We start from the raw sequence: 23,503 nt of genomic DNA on the forward strand, positions 1-23,503 counted from the left end.
AAGATAAAAGCAAGGGTGTAATGCTGAAGCTTAGAAGGCGTGGGTCAGACCACATTTGGAATATTGTGAGCAGTTTTGGCACCTGTATCTAAGGAAGTGTGTGTTGGCATTGAAGAGGTTTACAAGAACAATCCCAAGAATGAATGGGTTAATGTATGAGGAACATTTGATGGTTCTGGATCTGTATTTGCAGGAGTTTAGAAGGATGGGAGGGGGTGGGGATAGGGTCTCATAGAAATGTTCCAAATATTGAAAGATCTAGATAGAGTAGTGTGGAGAGGATGTTTTCTACATCCAGGACTAAAGGGCACAGCTTCAGAATTCCTTTAGAACAGAGATGAGGAGGAATTTCTTTAGGTATTCATCTGTGGGATTCATCGCCACAGACAGCTGTGGAGGAAATGTCATTGGATATATTTACAGTGGAGGTTGATATGTTCTTAATTGGTAAGGGTATCAATGGTTATGAGGAGAAGGCAGGAGAATGGGATTGAGAGAGAAAATAAATCAGCCAAAACTGAATAGTGGAAAAGACTCGCATTAGGGCGATGAGCCAAACAGCCTAATTCTGCTCCTATGTCTTATGGTCTGAACCACATGCAGACACAAGTCTTACAGGCCAAGAGCTTCAGGAAAAGCAGACTGTAACATCACCAGAGCACATAAGGGCCAAGAAAGAATAATTAGAACAACTAAATAATTAAATAAGAAATGTTGTGACTTGATAGAAGATAAAGAATATTACAAATTAGCGAGAATGATAGCAACAGAACCATGATTATTTAAAAGCCAGTATCATCCTGCCTTTAGATTCATTTGCTGGCACTGTACAATTCCTATCTCAGCAGACAGAAACCAAATGGACATTAGCATGTCATCAGTAGATGTACTTGTCACTTGTAAACTAAATTGCAATATAAGGCTTTATTTCTGTTTTTCAAATGTTACCCCTAAAATAATCAACTCTATAGACAAATGACAAGAGCCTGACAATAACCTTTACTTAAAATTTATGCACTTATTTAATGCCAAGACTTATTAATCTGTCATTGTTATTTCAAGATTGTTTTTTAGGAATGAAATCAGCCTCAGAAGGCAGTGGAGGCCAATTCTCTAGATGCTTTCAAGAGAGCGTTAGATAGAGCTCTTAAAGATAGCAGAGTCAAGGAATATGGGGAGAAGGCAGGAACAGGGTACTGATTGTGGATGATCACCCATGATCATATTGAGTGGTGGTGCTGGCTCGAAGGGCTGAATAGCCTACTCCTGCACCTATTGTCTATTGTCTATTGAAATATTCTTGTTCCTACCTCTGATTTTTCTTGAGATAATGCAGTAATAGACATATTTCTGGACTTCTCCAACATGTGGTCATGTTTAAAGTTATATACTCATGAAAGGAAGTGTAATGGCTTCCCTGTAATGTTAACTGATAAGGTAATGGTTTCACTGTAGCAGCAATGTTTGGGTTATAACTAGAGATATTGGGTGTCTATCCAATGGGAGAAATGTTATTCTTGCTTGTGTGTCTGGAAGCTGTTGGTTTCGCGGGCTTTTGCCAAAAGGCGTGAGGGGGATGAAGAGAGAAGACGCGGATGGAGTGATGCAGTAGGCCGCCCGACTGGGTGGACTCCGAGTGGGAGTCCAGAGGTCGGCAACGCTCGGAGGAGATCAAATGGTAGATAGAAGATCTTGCTGAGTGAGCTCCAACAATTTGTGCAAAGACTGTTTAATAAGATTGGCGCCCTTTTTCTTTTATATTTTGTTTCTCTACTAACCACGTAGTCAAAGTAAAAGTTATAAAGCTTAATCATTTAATCGCATATTGTGTACTGTTTGTTATTTCAGGGTACTGGTTTGTAACCGGGGACACATTGCACAGCATCCACCCAAACGACATTTCTTAAGTTTGGCCGGACAGGGAGGGTTATCACCCACGAGACCAAGCCACTAGGCGAAGCGAGTGTTACAGAAGGATGTGGAAGCTTTAGTGAGGGTGCAGAGGAGATTTACAAGGATTTGTCTGGACTAGAGCACCTAGGAAGATAGGCTGAGCTAGATGTGGCTTTTCTCTTTTGAGCAAAAGATAATGAGAGGTAGCAAGAGAGGTGTACAAGATGATAAGAGTCTTAGATCGAATGGCTAGCCAGAGTCTCTTCCAAGAGCAGAAAGGGCTAATACAGGGAGGCATAATTTTAAGGTGATTTATTGGAAAGTTTAGGGAGGGGGTGTCAGAGGTATGAACTTTATACAGAGAGTGATGTGTGTGTGGAATGCCCTGCCAGCAGTGGTGGTAGAAGCAGATGCATCAGGTACATTTTCGAAAGTCTTAGATAGGCATATGGATGAAAGGTTATGTCGGAAGGAAGGGTTAGATTGATCTGTGAGTAGATTAAAGATCGGCACAACATCGTGGACCAAAGGGTCTGTATTATGCTGTATTGTTCTATGTAAAATGGTGATGCTCTTAGATGTTGTTAAGAATCAAGATATTAATATGCAACTTGCTATAATATATTCCCTCAATATTTTGGTTGACCATGAAAGGACAATGGGAGCAGAAGGAATTGAGGAATAGATGTATTTCTGCTGGGCTTTGCCCACTTATTAATACGCAAAACACAGTACAGCTCTTAGACTGAGTACTTATCTACAATATACGGCACCTATCAGAGAAAGGATATGCTGGTATTGGAGAGAGTCCAGAGGACGTTCATGAAAATTATCCTGGGAATGAAAGGGTTAAAGTATGAAGAGCATTTGATGGTTCTGACCCTGAAATCACTGGTTTAGAAGAATAAGAGGGGATATCATTGAAACAAATTGAATATTAACAGGCTTATTTAGAGTGGATGTAGAAAGGATGCTTCCAATAGTGGGGGAGTCTAAGACCAGGGTCTACAGCCTCAGAATACAAGCAAGTCCCTTTGAAATGAATATGAGAAGGAATTCCTTTAGCCAGAGGATGGTGAATCTGTGGAATTCATTGCCATAAATGGTTTTGAAGACCAAGTCATCTAGTATATTTAAAGCAGACGCACAACACACTGGAGGAACTCCACAGGTTGGGCAGCATCTGTGGAAACGAGCAGTCAACGTTTCGGGCTGAGACCCTTCGTCAGAAACGTCTTGGCCCAAAACATTGACTGATCATTTCCACGGATGCTGCCCGACCTGCGCATGTCCTCCAGCGTGTTGTGCACATTGCTTTGACCTCAGCATCTGCAATGTATTTTATATTTAAAGCAGAGTTTGAAAGGTTCTTGATTAGTAATGGTGTCAAGGGTTATAGGGAGAAGGCAGGAGAATGGGGTTGAGATGGATAATAAAACAGTCATGATGGGAATGGCAGAGAAGATTTGATGATCCTAGTGACCCAATTCTGCTCCTATACCTTATGGCTTTATTGTCTTCAAACATACCTTAACTTTTTACATTGCTTCAAAACTACTCCAGAAGGAGAACATTTTGAATTGAAATGCAAAAGGAAATCCTTGCCAGCATGAAGTAAATACACAAATTTCCCATAGGATAGGAGCAGCTTTGAACAAAATACTGAAAACATTTGCTGCAAGGCCAAACACAGAAAGAAGAAATAAAGGAACTCTTCCCTCTCTAAAGTGGGCCATAGCATAGCAACACACTCAGAATTCTTTATTACATTCTGTGTACATTATTAAGGAACAACATTAATAATCAAGGCTTTTAGATACTCTCGAAGAGGAGGAAACCAGAAAATGTGCAATATCTTTGGTGGTCTCCGTGCAGTGCTCCGTTCCCCATTCGCAGCCACACTTCATCTCCTGTATCAAGTTTCAGAACTCCACTGTTTCCTGCAGAATCGTGCTTGCCTTTGGATTCCGAACTGAAAGGGAAAAATGATATATCACCAATGTTATATTCCATTAAAAAACATAAAACCGTAAGACGTGAGAGAAAAATTGGCCAATCAGCCCATCGAGTTTACTCTGCCATTCCATCATGGCCAGTTTATTTTTCATCTCAACCCCATTCTCCTGTCTTCTCCCTGTAAAATTTGATGTTCTAAATAATCAAGAATGTATCAGTCTTCACTTTAAATATACCAAATGACTTGACCTCTATGGCTGTCTGTGACAGTGAATTCCATAGATTCACGACCCTCTGGCTAGAGATTCCTCCTCACTGGATCATCCTTGTACTTCAAGGCATGCCCTCTGGTCCTGGCACCTCCCATTCCAACTAGGCCTTTCAATTTTCGATAGATTTCAATGAGATCCCTTTCATTCTTCTAGACTCCAGCAAGTGCAGGCCCAGTTACATCAAATGCTCCTCATACATACTAGAACCTTTTCCAGAACCTTTTTTGTAAACCTCCTCCAGACCCTCTCCAATGTAAGCACATTTCTTCTTAGATATAGTGCCCATTACTGTTCACAATATTCCATATATTGTCTGTCTAACATCTTATAAAGCCTTGGAATTACATCCTTGCTTTTATTTTCTAGTCCTCTCAAAGACCATAATGGCAATCTTATCATCCTGCCAAATGGATAGGAATTTGGATAGGTACATGGATGGGAAGGGTGTGGAGGGGAATGGTCCAAATGCAGGTCATTGGGACCAGGCAGAATAATAGTTCAGCATAGACTAGGTGGGCTGAAAGGCCTGTTTCTATGCTGTAGTGTTCTGTGACTCTATGACTCTAGTGCTTCTGCAACTGGAAATTGTTAAGTAACCCTGAACAAAAAGAATGTCCTTTGATTGACTGATTTGGAAAAGTATGGCACAGATGGATTTGTGACCACATTTTGTACCAAAATTAGGAGATACTGTTCTATTTGAAAAGCTGTGGGAGATCAAGACAAATGAAGCCATAAACACAAGAGATACTGTAGATGTTGCAAATCTAGAATAATACACACAAATGCTGGAGGAACTCAGCAGGTCAGGCAGCATCTATGGAAAGGAATAAAGAGTTGACGTTTCAGACCAAGACCCTCCTGGTTATCTGGTCATTGTCACATTTCTGCACTTAGAAACTTTCATTGCAGAGATTGTTTTTTATCAACAGAGGTGATGAAATATTTTAGGAGGTCAAGAGGGATGCCATGGTATTACATTATTTCTTCAGATTCACATTCACTTATTTATCACTTCTTTCTTTTTTTCTTATATTGTTAACTCTTCTCCATTTTAGTCTTACCTTCATTCCCAATCTGCTCGATTATGCAAATGTCTGAATTATAAGATCTGAATTAGAGGGAAAGTTTGAATAGGTTAGGACTTTATTCCCATGAGCATAGGAGAATGAGGGGGAATTTGACTGAAATATACAAAATTATGAGGGGTATAGATAGGGTAAATGCAAGCAGGCTTGTTCCACTGAGGTTGGGTAAGTCTCGAGCTAGAGGTCATGTGTTAAGGGTGAAAGATGAAATATTTAGGGGAAACATAAGGGGGAACCTCTTCACTCAGAGGGTAGTGTGAGTGTGCTACAAGCTGCCAGCAGAAGTGGTGGATCTAGGTTTGATTTCAATACTTGGGAGGAATTTGGATAGGTACATGGATGGGAAGGGTGTGGAGGGGAATGGTCCAAATGCAGGTCATTGGGACCAGGCAGAATAATAGTTCAGCATGGACTAGGTGGGCTGCAAGGCCTGTTTCTATGCTGTAGTGTTCAATGACTCTATGACTCTAGCGCTTCTGCAACTGGAAATTGTTAATTAATTGACTTCCAAAAATCAATAAAAATGGCATAAAGCTGATCCAGTATTGATAAAACATGGAACCTGAAACCATCTTCAAAATTTTTGAGATTTAATTAGTTAGAAATTAAGGTAAAAACAATATGGGCTGAGAAATGGCAGATGGAGTTTAACCCAGATAAAGGGGAGATGTTGCAAATGGAGGGAGACGGTACCTATTAAGGGCAAGATCCTTAACAGCATTGCTGAGCAGAGCGGCCTTGTGATCCAAGTTCATAGCTCCTTGAAAGTGGATACTCAGGTTGGTAAGATGGTTCAGAAGGCTTATGGAATGCTTGCCCTTTTTATTAGTTGAGGAATTGAGTTCAAAAGTCAGGAGGTTATGTTGCAACTTTATAAAACTCTGGTTAGGCCACTTCTGGAGTATTGTGTACAGATCTGGTTGCCCCACTACAGGAGGGTTATTGAGGCTTTGGTGAGGGTGCAGAAGAGGCTTACTGGTTGAGGGTGCATATGCTATAATGAGCTGGATAAACTTGGCTTGTTTTCTCTGGAGCTCTGGAAGCTGAGGGGATATCTGACAGAGGTTTACAAAAGGCATAAATAATGGATGGAAAGTATCTATCTCCCTGGTTTAAAAAGTCTAATGCCAGAGGGCATGCATTGAAGGAGAGAGGAGCAGGTTCAAGGGGGATGTCAGGGGTAACTCAGAGAGTGGAGGATGTCTAGAATGCATTGCCTGGTATGGTGTTAGAGGCAGATACATTGAGGCTTTTAAGAGGAACATGGGCACATTGATGTAAGGAAAATGGAGGGTTATGGACATATGGAATAGTGTTTGGTTGTTTTTAGTTTGTGTTTTGGTTTAGCACAACATTATGGGCCAAATGGCTTGTTCCTGTGCCGTACTGTTCTATGTTCTATGCTCTAAAATCTGAAATTAAAAGAATGTACCTGAACTTATATTTTACTAAATCACCATTGAACGTCATAGAGAAAGTTCAGACTACTGTACAAATTCAGTTATGGTCCAAATTATGAACCAAGGCAATTATGATACCATATTAAGAGTCTGTATATTCTGCAATTTATTTCAATGTAAAAAATATATGATGCTTATTTACAGCAGCTTAGCCCTCTTCCACAGCGGATTTTGTACATATTCTGTGGCAAGAGCAAATTGAAAAGCATTGACCTATTTTCTCTAGTTAGGTATCACTCTGAGGCTTGCAAAATAAGGACACTTATCCACAAATGCAATTACTGTTAGTGTTCTACTTATCTGCACACACATTTAGTATAGGGAAACAAAAGAGTTACCTCATACAGGAAGCCCTGCAGAGGACCTGAAAATGCACATAATTGGATTTAAAATTAGGTTTTAAAATTAAATGAAATTACGAGTTTTGCTTTCATACCTAAACATGGTAATGACGGCATTTCCATTATGCATTAGGTAAACTGTTGTCTCTTCTACATCTTCGTGCTTCATCATGTTGAAAATAAAGAAATAAACTCCTGCAAAATAAATTGGTCTGTTCATATATTTTAAACGTCAATAAATTTCTATTCATTTATCATTTTTACAATTCTTTTTTAATAAAGAAAGAAATAACAAATTTTAAATGATCATCTTTCTTAATTCTGACTTCTTTTTATGTGTCATATCATCTTAACTAAAGAGTAATGTAAAATTGATTGACAAGACACCACATAGGTAAGGTTATTTTCAAGATAATTACACTCAGTTACAGTATACCAGAAGCAGCTGCTCAGAAAAGTAGAGAAGACTGAAGCCTTTCTTTTTGTATGTTACCAGATATCTCATTACTTTTTCTTATGAAGATAAATAAGTTCTTCAATGTTAAACTGCTCCATTTTGATCTACAAAATGATCTCCATTTTGTGAGCATCACACATAGAATACTGCAGGATCGTCTGTGTTACACTTTCTTACTTTTTGTGCTCAAGTCTATAGAATGGGACTGAACAGACAATCTTGGTGTTTCCAGATGAGTCCCAGTTGACAACTTTGTCCTTTTCCAGATACTAAAAACATTTGGAATACAGTGTAAACTTGTGTGGTGAGTGTTGACTTTCTTTATGCCATTAAGAATGAGCTGGACAGAGTCCTAACCAAAGTTATTATTGTATAATTCAGAGGGTAAACACATTTTCAGATAACAGCTGGTCAATGTTTAGGCCAATTTTCATCACTTAAGGAGGACAGACAGAGTTTACAGGATACTCGTAGGTAAATTTGACTCATGTTTCTGTGGAACTGACAAATCAGATCACTAAATGAGTTGGATAAAGAGCATATCTGAAAACTCACATACTAGGTTCTTAGTAACACATACAAAATACTGGAGAAACTCAGCAAGTCAGGCAGCATCTGTGGAGAAGAATAAACCATTAATGTTTCTGACTGAGATCCTTCATTAGGACTGGAAAGGAACGGGGAGAAAGCAGGATCAGGTTTAGTATCACTGGCATATGTTGTGAAATTTGTTAACTTTGCAGCAGCAACAGCAGTACAATGCAATACATGATAATAGAGATAAAAAACACTGTGAATTACAGTAAATAAATAAATATACTGTATATATAATACCTAAATTAAATAAGTAGCGCAAGAAATTTAAAAAGTAGTTAGTGTCCCTGGGTTCAATGTCCGTTCAGAAATCAGAATAAGAAGGTGAGGGATAGTTGAAGGAGTACAAGCTAGAAGGTGATAGGGGAAGACATGCGTGGGGAAGGAAGGTGGGTGGGAGACAGGGGATGAAGTGAGAGGCTGAGAGATGATAGGTGAAACAGGTAAGGGGTTGAAGAAGAAGGAATCTGATAGGAGAGGAGAGTGGACCATGAGAGAAAGGGAAAGGGGAGGTGCACCAGTGGGACGTGATGGGCAGGTGAAGAGAGGAGAAGGGGTAAGAGGTGAGCCAGAATGGTGAGTAGCTCTCCATATCCCTGCTATTCATGTACCTATCAAACTTCTCTTAAACATTGAAGTCAAGCTCACATGCACCTCTTGCGTTGGCAGCTCGTTTTACACTCTCACCACTCTCTGAATGAAGAAGTTTCCCCTCATGTTCCCCTTAAACTTCTCACCTTTCAGCCTTAACCCATGACCCCTGGCTGTAGTCCCACCCAACATCAGTGGAAAAAGCCTGCTTGCTTTTACTCTACCTGTACCCCTCTTTGGAATTATTTTGAGTTTATTCACACTGATAAATAATTCCTGAAAGGTACATGTAATAATAATGCTATTAACCACTTTACTGCAAGCCATGTGCCTGTCACGAGGTGGGGACAAGGGTGCTGGGAGAGGACCCACACGCAGGACACAAACACGTCTTTCTTAGGTACAATAAAATAGCGTTTATTACTCGCTACACAGAAGATCGGGAAATCGAGGACAAAGAGGAACACGAACCTCGGACTAGGGGACTAGGGACTAGGATTGCCGCGGACCTGGGACTTGGACAGGGGGAACATGGACAGCCGCGGACCTTGGACTTGGACAGGGGGAACATGGACAGCCGCGGACCTGGGACTTGGACAGGGGGAACATGGACAGCCGCGGACCTGGGACTTGGACAGGGGGAACATGGACAGCCGCGGACCTGGGACTTGGACAGTGTGGAACATGGACAGCCGCGGACCTTGGACTTGGACATGGGGAACATGGACAGTCGTGGACCTTGGACTTGGACAGGGGGAACATGGACAGCCGCGGACCTTGGACTTGGACAGGGGGAACATGGACAGCCGCGGACCTTGGACTTGGACATGGGGAACATGGACAGTCGTGGACCTGGGACTTGGACAGGGGGAACATGGACAGCCGCGGACCTTGGACTTGGACAGGGGGAACATGGACAGCCGCGGACCTGGGACTTGGACAGGGGGAACATGGACAGCCGCGGACCTTGGACTTGGACAGGGGGAACATGGACAGCCGCGGACCTGGGACTTGGACAGGGGGAACATGGACAGCCGCGGACCTGGGACTTGGACAGGGGGAACATGGACAGCCGCGGACCTTGGACTTGGACAGGGGGAACATGGACAGCCGCGGACCTTGGACTTGGACAGGGGGAGCATGGACAGTCGCGGACCTTGGACCCTGGGACCTTGATTCACCGCCACCAGACACTTGGACACCATGGATCGCTGTGGCCAGAAACGTGGACACCAAAACACAGGACAAGGAATCTTGAACCAGGACTCCTCCTTCAGATCAGGCATTGGGCCCGGGACTCTTCGAGGGGTAAACACAGACAACGGGCAGGAACGTCGAGCCAGGAACTCCGCCTTCAACTCAGGCACCGAGCCGGGACTCTTCGAAGGGGATAGACACAGACAATGGTTATGAACATTGAACCGGAACTCTTGCCTTCAACTCAGGCACTGAGCCAGGACTCTTCTTCAGGGGTAGACACAGACAAGGGGCATGAATGTCGAGTCAAGACTCCGCCTTCAGCTCAGGCACTGAGCCGGGACTCTTCGAAGGGTAGACATGGACAATTTGACCTTGCCTGGACCCACTCTGGTGACGGAAGGTGAATTGCTGGTACTCCGACGCGGGCTGGATCACTCTGGTGAGGGAAGGTGAATTGCTGGTACTCCGATGCGGGCTGGGTCACTCTGGTGACGGAAGGTGAATTGCTGGTACTCCGACGCGGGCTGGATCACTCTGGCAACGGAAGGTGAATTGCTGGTACTCCGATGCGGGCTGGGTCACTCTGGTGACGGAAGGCGAATTGCTGGTACTCCGATGCGGGCTAGGTCACTCTGGTGATGGAAGGTGAATTGCTGGTACTCCGATGCGGGCTGGATCACTCTGGTGACGGAAGGGGAATTGCTGGTACTCCGATGTGGGCTGGATCACTCTGGTGACGGAAGGGGAATTGCTGGTACTCCGATGCGGGCTGGGTCACTCTGGTGACGGAAGGTGAATTGCTGGTACTCCGATGCGGGCTGGGTCACTCTGGTGACGGAAGGTGAATTGCTGGTACTCCGACGCGGGCTGGATCACTCTGGCAAAGGAAGGCGAATTGCTGGTACTCTGATGCGGGCTGGGTCACTCTGGTGACGGAAGGCGAATTGCTGGTACTCCGATGCGGGCTAGGTCACTCTGGTGACCGAAGGCGAATTGCTGGTACTCCGATGCGGGCTAGGTCACTCTGGTGACGGAAGGCGAATTGCTGGTACTCCGATGCGGGCTAGGTCACTCTGGTGATGGAAGGTGAATTGCTGGTACTCCGATGCGGGCTGGATCACTCTGGTGACGGAAGGGGAATTGCTGGTACTCCGATGCGGGCTGGGTCACTCTGGTGACGGAAGGTGAATTGCTGGTACTCCGATGCGGGCTGGGTCACTCTGGTGAGGGAAGGTGAATTGCTGGTACTCCGATGCGGGCTGGGTCACTCTGGTGACGGAAGGTGAATTGCTGGTACTCCGATGCGGGCTGGGTCACTCTGGTGACGGAAGGTGAATTGCTGGTACTCTGACGCGGGCTGGATCACTCTGGCAACGGAAGGTGAATTGCTGGTACTCCGATGCGGGCTGGGTCACTCTGGTGACGGAAGGTGAATTGCTGGTACTCCGATGCGGGATGGATCACTCTGGCGACGGAAGGCGAATCGCTGGTACTCCGATGCGGGCTGGATCACTCTGGCGACGGAAGGCGAATTGCTGGTACTCCGATGCGGGCTGGATCACTCTGGTGACGGAAGGTGAATTGCTGGTACTCCGATGCGGGCTGGATCACTCTGGAGAGGGAAGGTGAATTGCTGGTACTCCGATGCGGGCTGGATCACTCTGGTGATGGAAGGTGAATTGCTGGTACTCCGATGCGGGCTGAATCACTCTGGCGACGGAAGGTGAATTGCTGGTACTCCGATACGGGTTGGATCACTCTGGTGATGGAAGGTGAATTGCTGGTACTCCAATGCGGGCTGAATCACTCTGGCAACGGAAGGTGAATTGCTGGTACTCCGATGCGGGCTGGATCACTCTGGCGACAGAAGGTGAATTGCTGGTACTCCGATGCGGGCTGGGTCACTCTGGTGACAGAAGGTGAATTGCTGGCACTCCAATTCGGGCTGGATCACTCTGGCGACAGAAGGTGAATTGCTGGTACTCCGATGCGGGCTGGATCACTCTGGTGACGGAAGGTGAATTGCTGGTACTCTGATGCGGGCTGGATCACTCTGGCGACGGAAGGTGAATTGCTGGTACTCCGATTCGGGCTGGATCACTCTGGCGACGGAAGGTGAATTGCTGGTACTCCGATGCGGGCCGGATCACTCTGGCGACGGAAGGTGAATTGCTGGTACTCCGATGCGGGCTGGATCACTCTGGCGACGGAAGGTGAATTGCTGGTACTCCGATGCGGGCTGGGTCACTCTGGTGACAGAAGGTGAATCGCTGGTACTCCGATGTGGGCTGGATCACTCTGGCGACGGAAGGTGAATTGCTGGTACTCCGATGCGGGCTGGGTCACTCTGGCGACAGAAGGCGAATTGCTGGTACTCCGATGCGGGCTGGGTCACTCTGGTGACGGAAGGGGAATTGCTGGTACTCTGATGCGGGCTGGATCACTCTGGTGACGGAAGGTGAATTGCTGGTACTCCGATGCGGGCTGGGTCACTCTGGTGACAGAAGGTGAATCGCTGGTACTCCGATGTGGGCTGGATCACTCTGGCGACGGAAGGTGAATTGCTGGTACTCTGATGCGGGCTGGATCACTCTGGCGACGGAAGGTGAATTGCTGGTACTCCGATGCGGGCTGGGTCACTCTGGTGACAGAAGGTGAATCGCTGGTACTCCGATGTAGGCTGGATCACTCTGGCGACGGAAGGTGAATTGCTGGTACTCCGATGCGGGCTGGGTCACTCTGGCGACAGAAGGCGAATTGCTGGTACTCTGATGCGGGCTGGATCACTCTGGCGACGGAAGGTGAATTGCTGGTACTCCGATGCGGGCTGGGTCACTCTGGTGACAGAAGGTGAATCGCTGGTACTCCGATGTAGGCTGGATCACTCTGGCGACGGAAGGTGAATTGCTGGTACTCCGATGCGGGCTGGGTCACTCTGGCGACAGAAGGCGAATTGCTGGTACTCTGATGCGGGCTGGATCACTCTGGCGACGGAAGGTGAATTGCTGGTACTCCGATGCGGGCTGGGTCACTCTGGTGACAGAAGGTGAATCGCTGGTACTCCGATGTAGGCTGGATCACTCTGGCGACGGAAGGTGAATTGCTGGTACTCCGATGCGGGCTGGGTCACTCTGGCGACAGAAGGCGAATTGCTGGTACTCTGATGCGGGCTGGGTCACTCTGGTGACGGAAGGGGAATTGCTGGTACTCCGATGCAGGCTGGATCACTCTGGCTTGCCGTAGCGGCAGCGGCGACTTGCAACGACTTCTTAACACTCTCGCCCCGAACGGCTAAAGCCAGGGGCTTATAAGCTGCCGGTTCGGGTCGAGGGTAGATTACCTTGATTGCCAAGCTCAAGGGACGCGTGAAACGAAATTAAAAGGGAACAAGGCGTCAATGGTCCGGATCGCAACCTAACTAAATTTAAAGGGGAACCGATCCGGACCATGACAGTGCCAGGTAATCAATAGAAATGATATTCACCGCTGGAGAGCACAATTATGAAGAACAATGCAATATGAATGGAAAGAAACACCCCTTTTAGTTGTATATAGCAATGTGACAGATGTTTGGTAGGTGGGTTAGTTCTTAATTATAAGGATTAAGTATCAAGGATCAACTTTATTCACATTTATTAGGAATTTGCATTGGTGTTTTGGTGCAACATACAACAAAAGCAACAAGATTCAACAATTACAAAGAACAAAGAGCCATATAAGATATGTTAGAGGTTGAAGTATGGATAGGGAATAAAATGCAGAAATACATAAATACCATCATTGTAGGCAACATTATTATAAAGTGAGTTAAATTGTTCACAATGCAGTGAAGTTGGTCAGAGATAGAGGGGTGTGGTGAGCGGGCTAACGAGAATGATTGATCAGAGTAACTGCCTCAACCAGCGGTTCCCAACCGGGGGTCCACTGATTCCTTCCTTCATGGTATTGGTCCATGGCATAAACCAGTTTGGAAACCCCGGCCTGAGGGAAGAAACTTTTAAGATTATAGAAAGTATTTGTTTTAATAGCCCTGTAGTGCTTTCCAGAAGGGAGAAGGGAGCTAAAGATGAACCATTGAACATTTAGTGTATTCACTGGAAAATAAGGCCATAAGACCATAAGATATAGGAGCAGATTTAGACCATCTGGCACATCTGCTCCACCATTTCATGGTGGCTAATCCTTTATTCCTCTCAGCCCCAATCTCTTGCCTTCTTCCCATATCCTTTCATGCCTTGACCAATCAAGAACCTATCAACCTCTGCCTTAAATGTACCCAATGACATAGCCTCCACAGCCACCTTCATGAATGAATTCCACAGATTTACCACCTTCAGGCTAAAAAAATTCCTCCTCATTTCCATTCTAAAAGGACAGACCTCTATTCTGAGGCCATGTCGTCTGATCCTAGACTCTCCCACCATAGGAAACATCCTCTCCACATCCAGTCTATCAAGGCCTTTCAACATTTGATAGATTTCAATAGGTCACCCCTCATTCTTCTGAATTGCAATGAATACCGTCCCAGAGTCATCAAAATCTCTTCACATGACAAGCTGTTCAATCCTGGAATCATTTTCGTGAACCTCCTTTGAACCCTCTCCAGCATCAGCACGTCATTTCTTAGATATTCCTTAGGCCCAAAACTGCTCACAGTATTCCAATTGAGCCCGCACCGGTGGTTTATATGTGGGAACAATGTAGATAATGTGATAAAAGATTGAGAAGCAGCATGGATTACTGAGGAGAAGCAATCAAAGATTAAAAAATAGAGAGAGATGAAGGAAACATAAAGATTTATACAAAAAGAGCATTGTATTACACAGAATGGATCTAACACACAGAGAATTACCAGCAGGCAGAATTTGCTGGCAGAGAATAGGATCGTGGCAATTTAACTCCAAATCTTATTAACGTTGACGTCCTGTCTGCCCAATCTTCTACAACTCATCACACGCAATCAATTTCCAAGTGGCCATCTAAAATCATATTCATCCCAAAAACCTCTCAGATCATAACATTATTCAGTTGTTTGTGGTTAAGAATGAGACAAGTAGAGATCGAATGATAGCACAAAAATGGGATATGAATAATTTTATTCAGTTATTTTGCAATTCCTGCACACGTGCACTGCTGTACGGATTCAGAAGAAGCAAATATTAATTTACAAAATTCATTTTGGGGAATTCACTGGAGCACTATTTGTCATTGCTTAACTCAAACAAGACAGTAATGAAGATATATATGTAATATAGTTGGAAAGCTTGAGGAAAAAAACATGTGTCCCGGCAGCCAGAGACTTTTTTTCAGGGTGGATATGGCTAATATGAGGAGGAAGTGATTGGAGGAAAGTACAGGGGGAGGGTTTTACACAGAGAGTGGTACATGTGGTACATGCTACCAGCTGTGGTGGTAGACGCAGGTACCCTAGGGGTGTTTAAAGAGTCTCTTCGATAGGTACATGGATGAAGAAAAAGTCGGGGACTATGATAAAGGGAAGGGTTGGTTAAAGGGTCTGCACAGCATTCTGGACTGAAGGGCTTTCACTGCACGGCACTGTATGCTCTATGTTCAACATTATATAGAAGAGTCAGGTAAAAGCAATATGTGAGAAGGAGTCAGGCAGTACAGGAGAGAGATTCTTTATGTAAGAACAGCCCGACTCTGATATAATGCAGCTGTCAGGAAACAAGATCAACACTCATGTTATTGTTCTTTGGAATTCATTCATGTGGAATGTTCTTTGTGAATTGTTCTTTCTTTTTCTTTCATTGCACACACAAAGTTTGAAATGATTTCTTGAACACCTACCCCTCTTCTCTCCACTCAGTCTCCAGTTCTCTCCCCACTGCCACAATTTAAAAAAGATTAGCTTGATCTGTCACACATTGAAACACCGGGTGCATGTAGTTTGTGTCAATAACCAGCACAGACTGAGAATGTGCTGGGGGCAACCAACAAGAGTCAGCACACTTATGGCTCCAATGTAGCATGCCGACAACTGACTAACCTTAAACCTAACCAGACATCGTTGGAATGTGGGAGGAAACCAGAGCACCTGGAGGAAACCTACACAATCACAGGGAGAATATAAAAATTCCTTACAGGTCCTTACACCCCGATCAGTGATTGTTGGTGCTGTAAAGCGTTGTGTTAGCCTCTACACTACCATGCTGCCCCAACCTGTTACAAAACAGCACCAACATTTGATAGCCAATCCTTTTCTCGAATGTATTGATCCTTCCAGAGCACTGCCATCATCAAGGACATTTCCACATGCAAAGATCTGTTACAATGAGGTGGGACTATCACTAACACACATGAATTGACTGGGAATATGGACCCCATGTGCAGTAACTCTCCCTGGGTACAGGACCCATGTGTACAGGACCCATGTGTACTGTCTCTCTCCAGTTTCACGGATACTGACTCCCAGCTTCTCCAGTATGGGTGCCACAAACGCTGATTCTCATCATTCCCCATTATGTAAGAATCATTTTACCATCGTCTTCACCAGTCATTTAAATTACTAATTTCTCTCAAGAATCCAAAAAAATTTGTCTTGTGTAACGTAATAATTATTTGATTTTAGAGTTACAGTACAGTAACAGGCCCTTCTGGCCCTACAAGCTGGTGCCCCTGTGACCAATTAACCTACTAAACCGCCCATCTTTGGACTGTAGGAGGAAACCAGAGCACCCAGAGAAAACCTACATAGTCACAGGGAGAATATACAAACTCGTTACAGGCAGCAGTGGGAATTGAACCTGGGTCACTCATTCTGTAACAGTGTTATCTTAACCATTATGCTATTGTGCTGCCTGCTAATTTTTGTGGCATATCCTAAATGGTGAAATAAAAGGCACATTATAATAGACTCATAATGGCTAACACGAGAGGACACAGTTTTAAGGTACAGAGGAGATGTCAGGGGTAAGTGTTTTTACACAGAGTGGTGAGTGTGTGGAATGGGCTGCTAGCAACAGTGGTGGAGGCAGATACAATAGAGTCTTTTAAGAGACTCTTGGATAGTTACAAGGAGCTTAGAAAAATAGAGAGCTATGGGTAACCTGAGGTAATTTCTAAAGTAAGTACATATTCAGCACAACATTGTGGGCTGAAGGGCCTGTATTGTGCTGTAGGTTTTCTATGTTTCTATACTTATTAGTATCTGAATAGAACAGAAAACATGGAACAGTAGGAGCCTTTTGAACCATGGTGTTGTGTTAATACCAAAGCTTGTGAACAAGAATTGGCAGAACAGGATTACAGTCTTTATGAATGACTTCTAGACCCTAGTGAGTCCAGTCATCAGAAATCTCCTGCTGGACTGACATGGTAGCGTAGCAATTAGTGTAATACTATTAGAGAGCCAGCAACCTGGCTTTGATCCCCGCCACTGTCTTTAAAGAGTTTGTATGCTCTCCCCATGACCTCGTGTGTTTCCTCCAGGTGCTCCGGTTTCCTCCCACATTCTTTAGACGTACAGGTTAGTAGGTTACTTGGTCAATGGGGAGGTGGCTCATTGGGCTGGAAGGACTTGTCACTGTGCTGCATCCCTAAGTCAGGGGTTCCTGACCTTTTTTATGCCATGGTGCCTTACCATTAACCAAGGGGTCTGTGAACCCTTGGATGGAAACCCCTGCTCTAATAAAAAGTAAAAAATATAATTTCCCTTAAGTGTGACATTGTGCAGCAATCACCAATAAAAATACACTTGGACATTCGCTAGAACTTCATACACAATAGAGACCAAGAGTACAATCTGGTTATCATTCATGAAAGTGTCAGATAGAATCTGCAGATTACGAGTTCCAAGATCAAGTGGCTTTGAGGATATTTATAGAATTTTGAGGAAGCAGTTCAGACAACTAATAATCATCTAGGGTTGTTCATTGTAGCTTGCTGTAACTCATGTCTGCATCAATATTCTGCCTTCAAAAATTAATGCCCATGTGACAGTCAGCAATATCCAAAAACGAGCAACATACAATAACTCAAACTCCTTGGGAATGCTCTATGCGTGCCATGTTAAATTTTAAAAGTGATCAAGAAGCGAGCAAACTCTCTTAAGAAGCTCCTGGGACTGCACTTCCAGACCCAACAAAATGCATCTGAGAGCTCTCTTCTGTGCCACTCTAAGACCTGTTCACCATTGATCTGATGGTTCCTAGATTAGATATTGCAACACTTAATAGTATTGGCGTGCAGCTGGAGACACAAGAGACATCAGAGAATGGTGGAGAGACTCAGAAAGTCAGGCAAAGTCTATGCAGGGGAATAAAGAGTGGAGGCTTCAGGCTGAGACCAGCTCCCATTTCCATGGTTTTACTGTTTGACATATGTCATGAACATATACAGTTAATAGATGTAACTTCCTCAACAGCATTTGTGTCATTACACCAAGTTCCATTAGACAGAGGAGAAAAAATTGGTTAATTGAATCTGCTCCACTGTTCAATCATGGTTGATTTATTACCCGTCTCAACCCCATTCTCATGCCTTCCGATACCCTTACTAATCAAGAATTTATCAACCTCCACTTTAAAGATGCCCAAAGACTTGGCCTCTGCAGCCATCTGTGGCAATGAGTTTCACAGTTTCACCACACTATTTGGCTAAAGAAATTCCTCCTTATCTCTGTTTTTAAAGGACTTCCTTCTATTTGGAGACTGTGCCCTCCGGTCCTGGACTCTCCCACTGTAAGAAACGCATCCACTTTCTGTAAACCTTTCAATATTTGACAGGTTACAATGAGATCCCTCCTCCCCAGTTCTGCTAAACCTCCACAAATATGGGGCAACAAAATTGCCATCGTTCCGATCAAAAATTTCTCCCAGACATAGAATCTCCAATTACCTAAATATCTGAAGCCTTTTGGGAAATGTGGCTTGGTTGGAAAAGTGGAATGACACAGTCAATTTCAAGTCAATCAGTAAAGATTGAGACAGCAGTAGAGGCAACATCTCAGAAGTCCCTCTATGAGCTTTGAAATACTGGGGCATGGAAGGCTACAAATTAAGTGTTACTAAATGGGATTGATAAGGATGGGTAGTTGATGGTAGAATAAGTATGGGGAGAATAGAGCTTTGACCAGCTGACAATCCGAACATCAGGAGCTTGGAGGGGAGTGGATTTCAATCAGGTCCACTGTCCGAGGATAAAAGGCAGCAGCGAGTCGCGGCAGCGTAATAGAGCTTTGACCAGCAACCAGTCGCTGTTTGCAATTGATTAGCAAGAGCAAATTAAAGGAAGGCAGGGGCAAGTGTAGCGGCTGTTGTCTGTGTGGACATCATGGTGATCTTAAGGCTTTAGCTCTTCGAGGCTTCACTCAGAGAGAGCAAAGAAAAGCTCATTTTTTTAAAATTCCCTTCTTTATATCTGCTCAGCTTGGAGAGTAGAGATGCCAGGCAGGATAGTTAAATGTTCCTTGCTCACAGATGGCAAAGTGTGCCTGTAGACGGATCATATTCTGCATGGAAGTCGGTCACCAGTGGTGTGCCTCAGGGATCTGTTTTGGGACCCTTACTCTTCGTGATTTTTATAAATGACCAGGATGAGGAAGTGGAGGGATGGGTTAGTAAGTTTGCTGATGACACAAAGGTTGGGGGTGTTGTGGATAGTGTGGAGGGCTGTCAGAGGTTACAGCGGGACATTGATAGGATGCAAAACTAGGCTGAGAAGTGGCAGATGGAGTTCAACCCAGATAAGTGTGAAGTGGTTCATTTTGGTAGGTCAAATATGATGCCAGAATATAGTATTAATGGCAAGACTCTTGGCAGTGTGGAGGATCAGAGGGATCTTGGGGTCTGAGTCCATTGGACGCTCAAAGCAGCTGCACAGGTTGATTCTGTGGTTAAGAAGGCATACGGTGTATTGGCCTTCATCAATCGTAGAATTGAATTCAGGAGCCGAGAGATAATGTTGCAGCTATCTAGGACCCTGGTCAGACCCCACTTGGAGTATTGTGCTCAGTTCTGGTCGCCTTACTACAGGAAAGATGTGGAAGCAAGAGAAAGGGTGCAAAGGAGATTTACAAGGATGTTGCCTGGAATAGGGAGCATGCCTTATGAGAATAGGTTGAATGAACGCGGCCTTTTCTCCTTGGTGTGACGGACGATGAGGGATGACCTGATAGAGGTGTATAAGATGATGAGAGGCATTGATCATGTGGATAGTCAGAGGCTTTTTCCCAGGGCTGAAATGGTTGCCACAAGAGGACACAGGTTTAAGGTGCTGGGGAGTAGGTACAGAGGAGATGTCAGGGGTAAGTTTTATACTCAGAGAGTGGTGAGTGCGTGGAATGGGCTGCCGGCAACAGTGGTGGAGATAGATACGATAGGGTCTTTTAAGAGACTTTTGGATAGGTACATGGAGCTTAGAAAAATAGAGGGCTATAGTTAACCCTAGTAATTTCTAAGGTAGAGACATGTTCGGCACAAATTTGTGGGCAGAAGGGCCTGTATTGCGCTGTAGGTTTTCTATGTTTCTATGTAACATTTTGGGCTGAAACCCTTCAGCAGGACACATTGACTGTTCATTTTTCCATAGATGCTGCCTGGCCTGCTGAGTCCCTCCAGCATTTTGTGTGTGTTGCTCAGATTTCCAGCACCCGGAGATTTTCTCTTGTTTCCGAGTGGTATGTTGCATCCCAGGTGCCATGAACTGGGAAATCTTGTATCAAGTCCTCAGCATTCTTAAGTGGGAGGGTCAACAGCTGGAAGTCATGGTCCATGTAGGTACCAAAGGCATGTATAGGACAAGTGATGAAGGTCTGCATAGGGAATTCAGGGAGTTAGGTGCTAAGACAAAGGCAAGACCTCTAGTGTTGTAATCTCAGGATTGCTACCCAAGCCATGTGCTAGTGAGGGCAGAACTAGGAAAATTATATGGTTTAATATGTGGCTAAGGAGTTGCTGTAGGAGGGAGGGCATAAGATTTTTGGATCACTGGACTTTCTTTCAAGGAAGGTGGGACCTGTACAGAAGAGACAGATTACACCTGAACTGGAGGGAGACTAATTACCGTACAGGGAAGGTTTGTTAATGCTGCACGGTGGGGTTTAAGCTAGAGTTGCAGCGAGTTGGGAACCAGAGTGCCAGGACAGTTAGTGGAAGCAGATATTGGTAAGACCTGAGACAAAGTTAGGAATCAAAAGGTTGAGCATGGTGTGACTGGTGTCCTGAGCTGCTTGTATTTCAATGCAACAGGTATCGTCGGAAAGGCAGATAATAGTGGTGAAGATGAGGTAGTTGGTTTACAAACATTGGAAACGTGTAGTGAGGAGAGGCTGTTAATCAGGCAAAGTTACAGTCAACAAGATGATTTGAAATGTAAAAGGCAGACAAAATCAAAAAGGGTAAATACAAGACTAATTGTGTGGTATCGAAATGTGCATGGTATACAGAATAAGGTCAATGAACATGCAGCACAGTTGAAGGTAAAGATGGAATACGAAAGTAAGCCAGCTAATATAGAGGATACCAGAAGTTTCTACAGATATATAAAATGTAAAAGAGAGGTAAAAGTGGATATTGGACCACTGGAAAACAATGCTGCAGAGGTAGCAATGGAGGACAAGGAAATGGTGGAGGAACTGAATAAATATTTTGCATCAGTCTTCACAGTGGAAGACACTAGCAGTATGGTGGAAGTTCCATGTATCAGGGGTCATGAAGTGTGTGAAGTTACTATAACAAGAGAAAGTGATCTTGGGAAACTGAAAGGTCTGAAGTTGGATAAGTCAACTGGACCAGATGGTACACACCCCAGAGTTCTGAATGAGGTGGCTGAAGAGATTGTGGAGGCTTTACTAATGATCTTTCCAGAATCACTACATTCTGGAATGGTTCCAGAAGGCTGGAAATTTGCAAATATCATTCCATTCTTCAAGAAGGGAGAGAGGCAGAAGAAAGGAAACTATTGGACAGGTAGTCTCACCTCAGTGGTAGGGAAGATGTTGGAGTTGATTATTAAGGATGAGGTCTTAGGGTACTTGGAGGCATATCATAAAATAGGCTGTAGTCAGCATGGTCTCCTCAAGGGAAAATATTGCCTGACAAATCTGTTGGAATTCTTTGAAGAAATAACAAACAGGAAAGATCATAAGGCCAGAAGACCATAAGACCCCTCAAATACACTCTGCTATTTCATCATAGCTAAAATCCAAATCTCATGCAACCCCATATACCTACCCTCTCACCATATCCCTTGATGCCCCAACTAATCAGGAAAACTATCAACTTCTGCTTTGAATATAACCATGGACTTGGCCTTCACTGCAGTCTGTGGCACAGCATTCCATAGGTTCACTACGCTTTGGCTAAGAAATATTCCTCTTTACTTCTGTTCAAAAAGCTCACCCTTCAATTTTGAGGCTGTGCCCTCAAGTTCTGGATATCCCCACCAGAGGAAACATTGTCTCCACATCCACCTTATCTAGTCCTTTCAATATTTGGTAGGTTTCAATGAGATCCCCATGCGTTCATCTACATTCTACTGAGTACAAATGTAAAGCTGCCAAACGCTTCTCAAATATTAACAACACACACAAAATGCTGGTGGAAAGCAGCAGGCCAGGCAGCATCTATAAGGAGAAGTACAGTCGGTGTTCCGGGCCGAGAACCTTCGTCAGGACTAACTGAAAGAAGAGATAGTAAGAGATTTGAAAGTGGTAGGGGGAGGGGAAGATCTGAAATGATAGGAGAAGACAGGAGGGGGAGGGATGAAGCTAACAGCTGGAAAGTTGATTGGCAAAAGGGATACACAGCTGGAGAAGGGAAAGGATCTTGGGACGGGAGGCCTAGGGAGAAAGAGAGGTGGAGGGGAGGGGAGCACCAGAGGGAGATGGAGAACAGGCAAGGAGTAATTGTGAGAGGGACAGAGAGAGAAAAAAGAGAGAAAAGAAAAAGGGGGGGGGGGATAACAAACAAACAAACAAACAAACAAATAAATAAATAAATAAATAAATAAATAGATAAATAAGGGATGGGGTAAGAAGGGGAGGAGGGGCATTAACAGAAGTTAGAGAAGTCAATGTTCATGCCAGCAGGTTGGAGGCTACCCCACTGGTATATAAGGTGTTGTTCCTCCAACCTGAGTGTGGCTTCATCTTCACAGTAGAGGAGGCCATGGATTGACATCAGAATGGGAATGGGACGTGGAATTAAAATGCGTGGCCACTGGAAGATCCTGCTTTCTCTGGCGGACCGAGCGTAGGTGTTCAGTGAAACGGTCTCCCAGTCTGCGTCGGGTCTCACCAATATATAGAAGGCCACACCGGGAGAACCGGACACAATATATCACACCAGCCGACTCACAGGTGAAGTGTCGCCTCACCTGGAAGGACTGTCTGGGGCCCTGAATGGTGGTGAGGGAGTAAGTGTAAGGGCAAGTGTAGCACTTGTTCCGCTTACAAGGGTAAGTACGGGGAGGGAGATCGGTGGGAAGGGATGGGCAGGATGAATGGACAAGGGAGTCGTGTAGGGAGTGATCCCTGCGGAAAGCAGAAAGGAGGGGGAGGGAAAGATGTGCTTGGTGGTGGATCCCATTGGAGGTGGCAGAAGTTACGGTGAATTATATGTTGGACTCGGAGGCTGGCGGGGTCGTAGATGAGGACAAGGGGAGTGGGGTGGTGGGCGGATGGGGTGAG

General features: G+C 44.6%; 1 protein-coding gene across 1 annotated transcript in view; it reads right to left on the reverse strand.

Moving 5' to 3' along the window:
* Nucleotides 1-905: 905 nt before the first annotated feature.
* LOC140737662 (uncharacterized) overlaps nucleotides 906-23,503 on the reverse strand; it is a 43,135-nt gene continuing 20,537 nt past the window's right edge. Inside the window, exons 5-6 of the mRNA XM_073064188.1 lie at nucleotides 7,106-7,205; nucleotides 906-3,865 (exon numbers count right to left, since the gene is read on the reverse strand). Coding sequence (XP_072920289.1) covers nucleotides 3,706-3,865; nucleotides 7,106-7,205 — 260 coding nt within the window. The 3' untranslated portion in view covers nucleotides 906-3,705. The remainder of the gene's footprint in view (nucleotides 3,866-7,105; nucleotides 7,206-23,503) is intronic.

Source organism: Hemitrygon akajei, chromosome 13 (genome assembly GCF_048418815.1).
Source record: "Hemitrygon akajei chromosome 13, sHemAka1.3, whole genome shotgun sequence".
NCBI lineage: Eukaryota > Metazoa > Chordata > Chondrichthyes > Myliobatiformes > Dasyatidae > Hemitrygon > Hemitrygon akajei.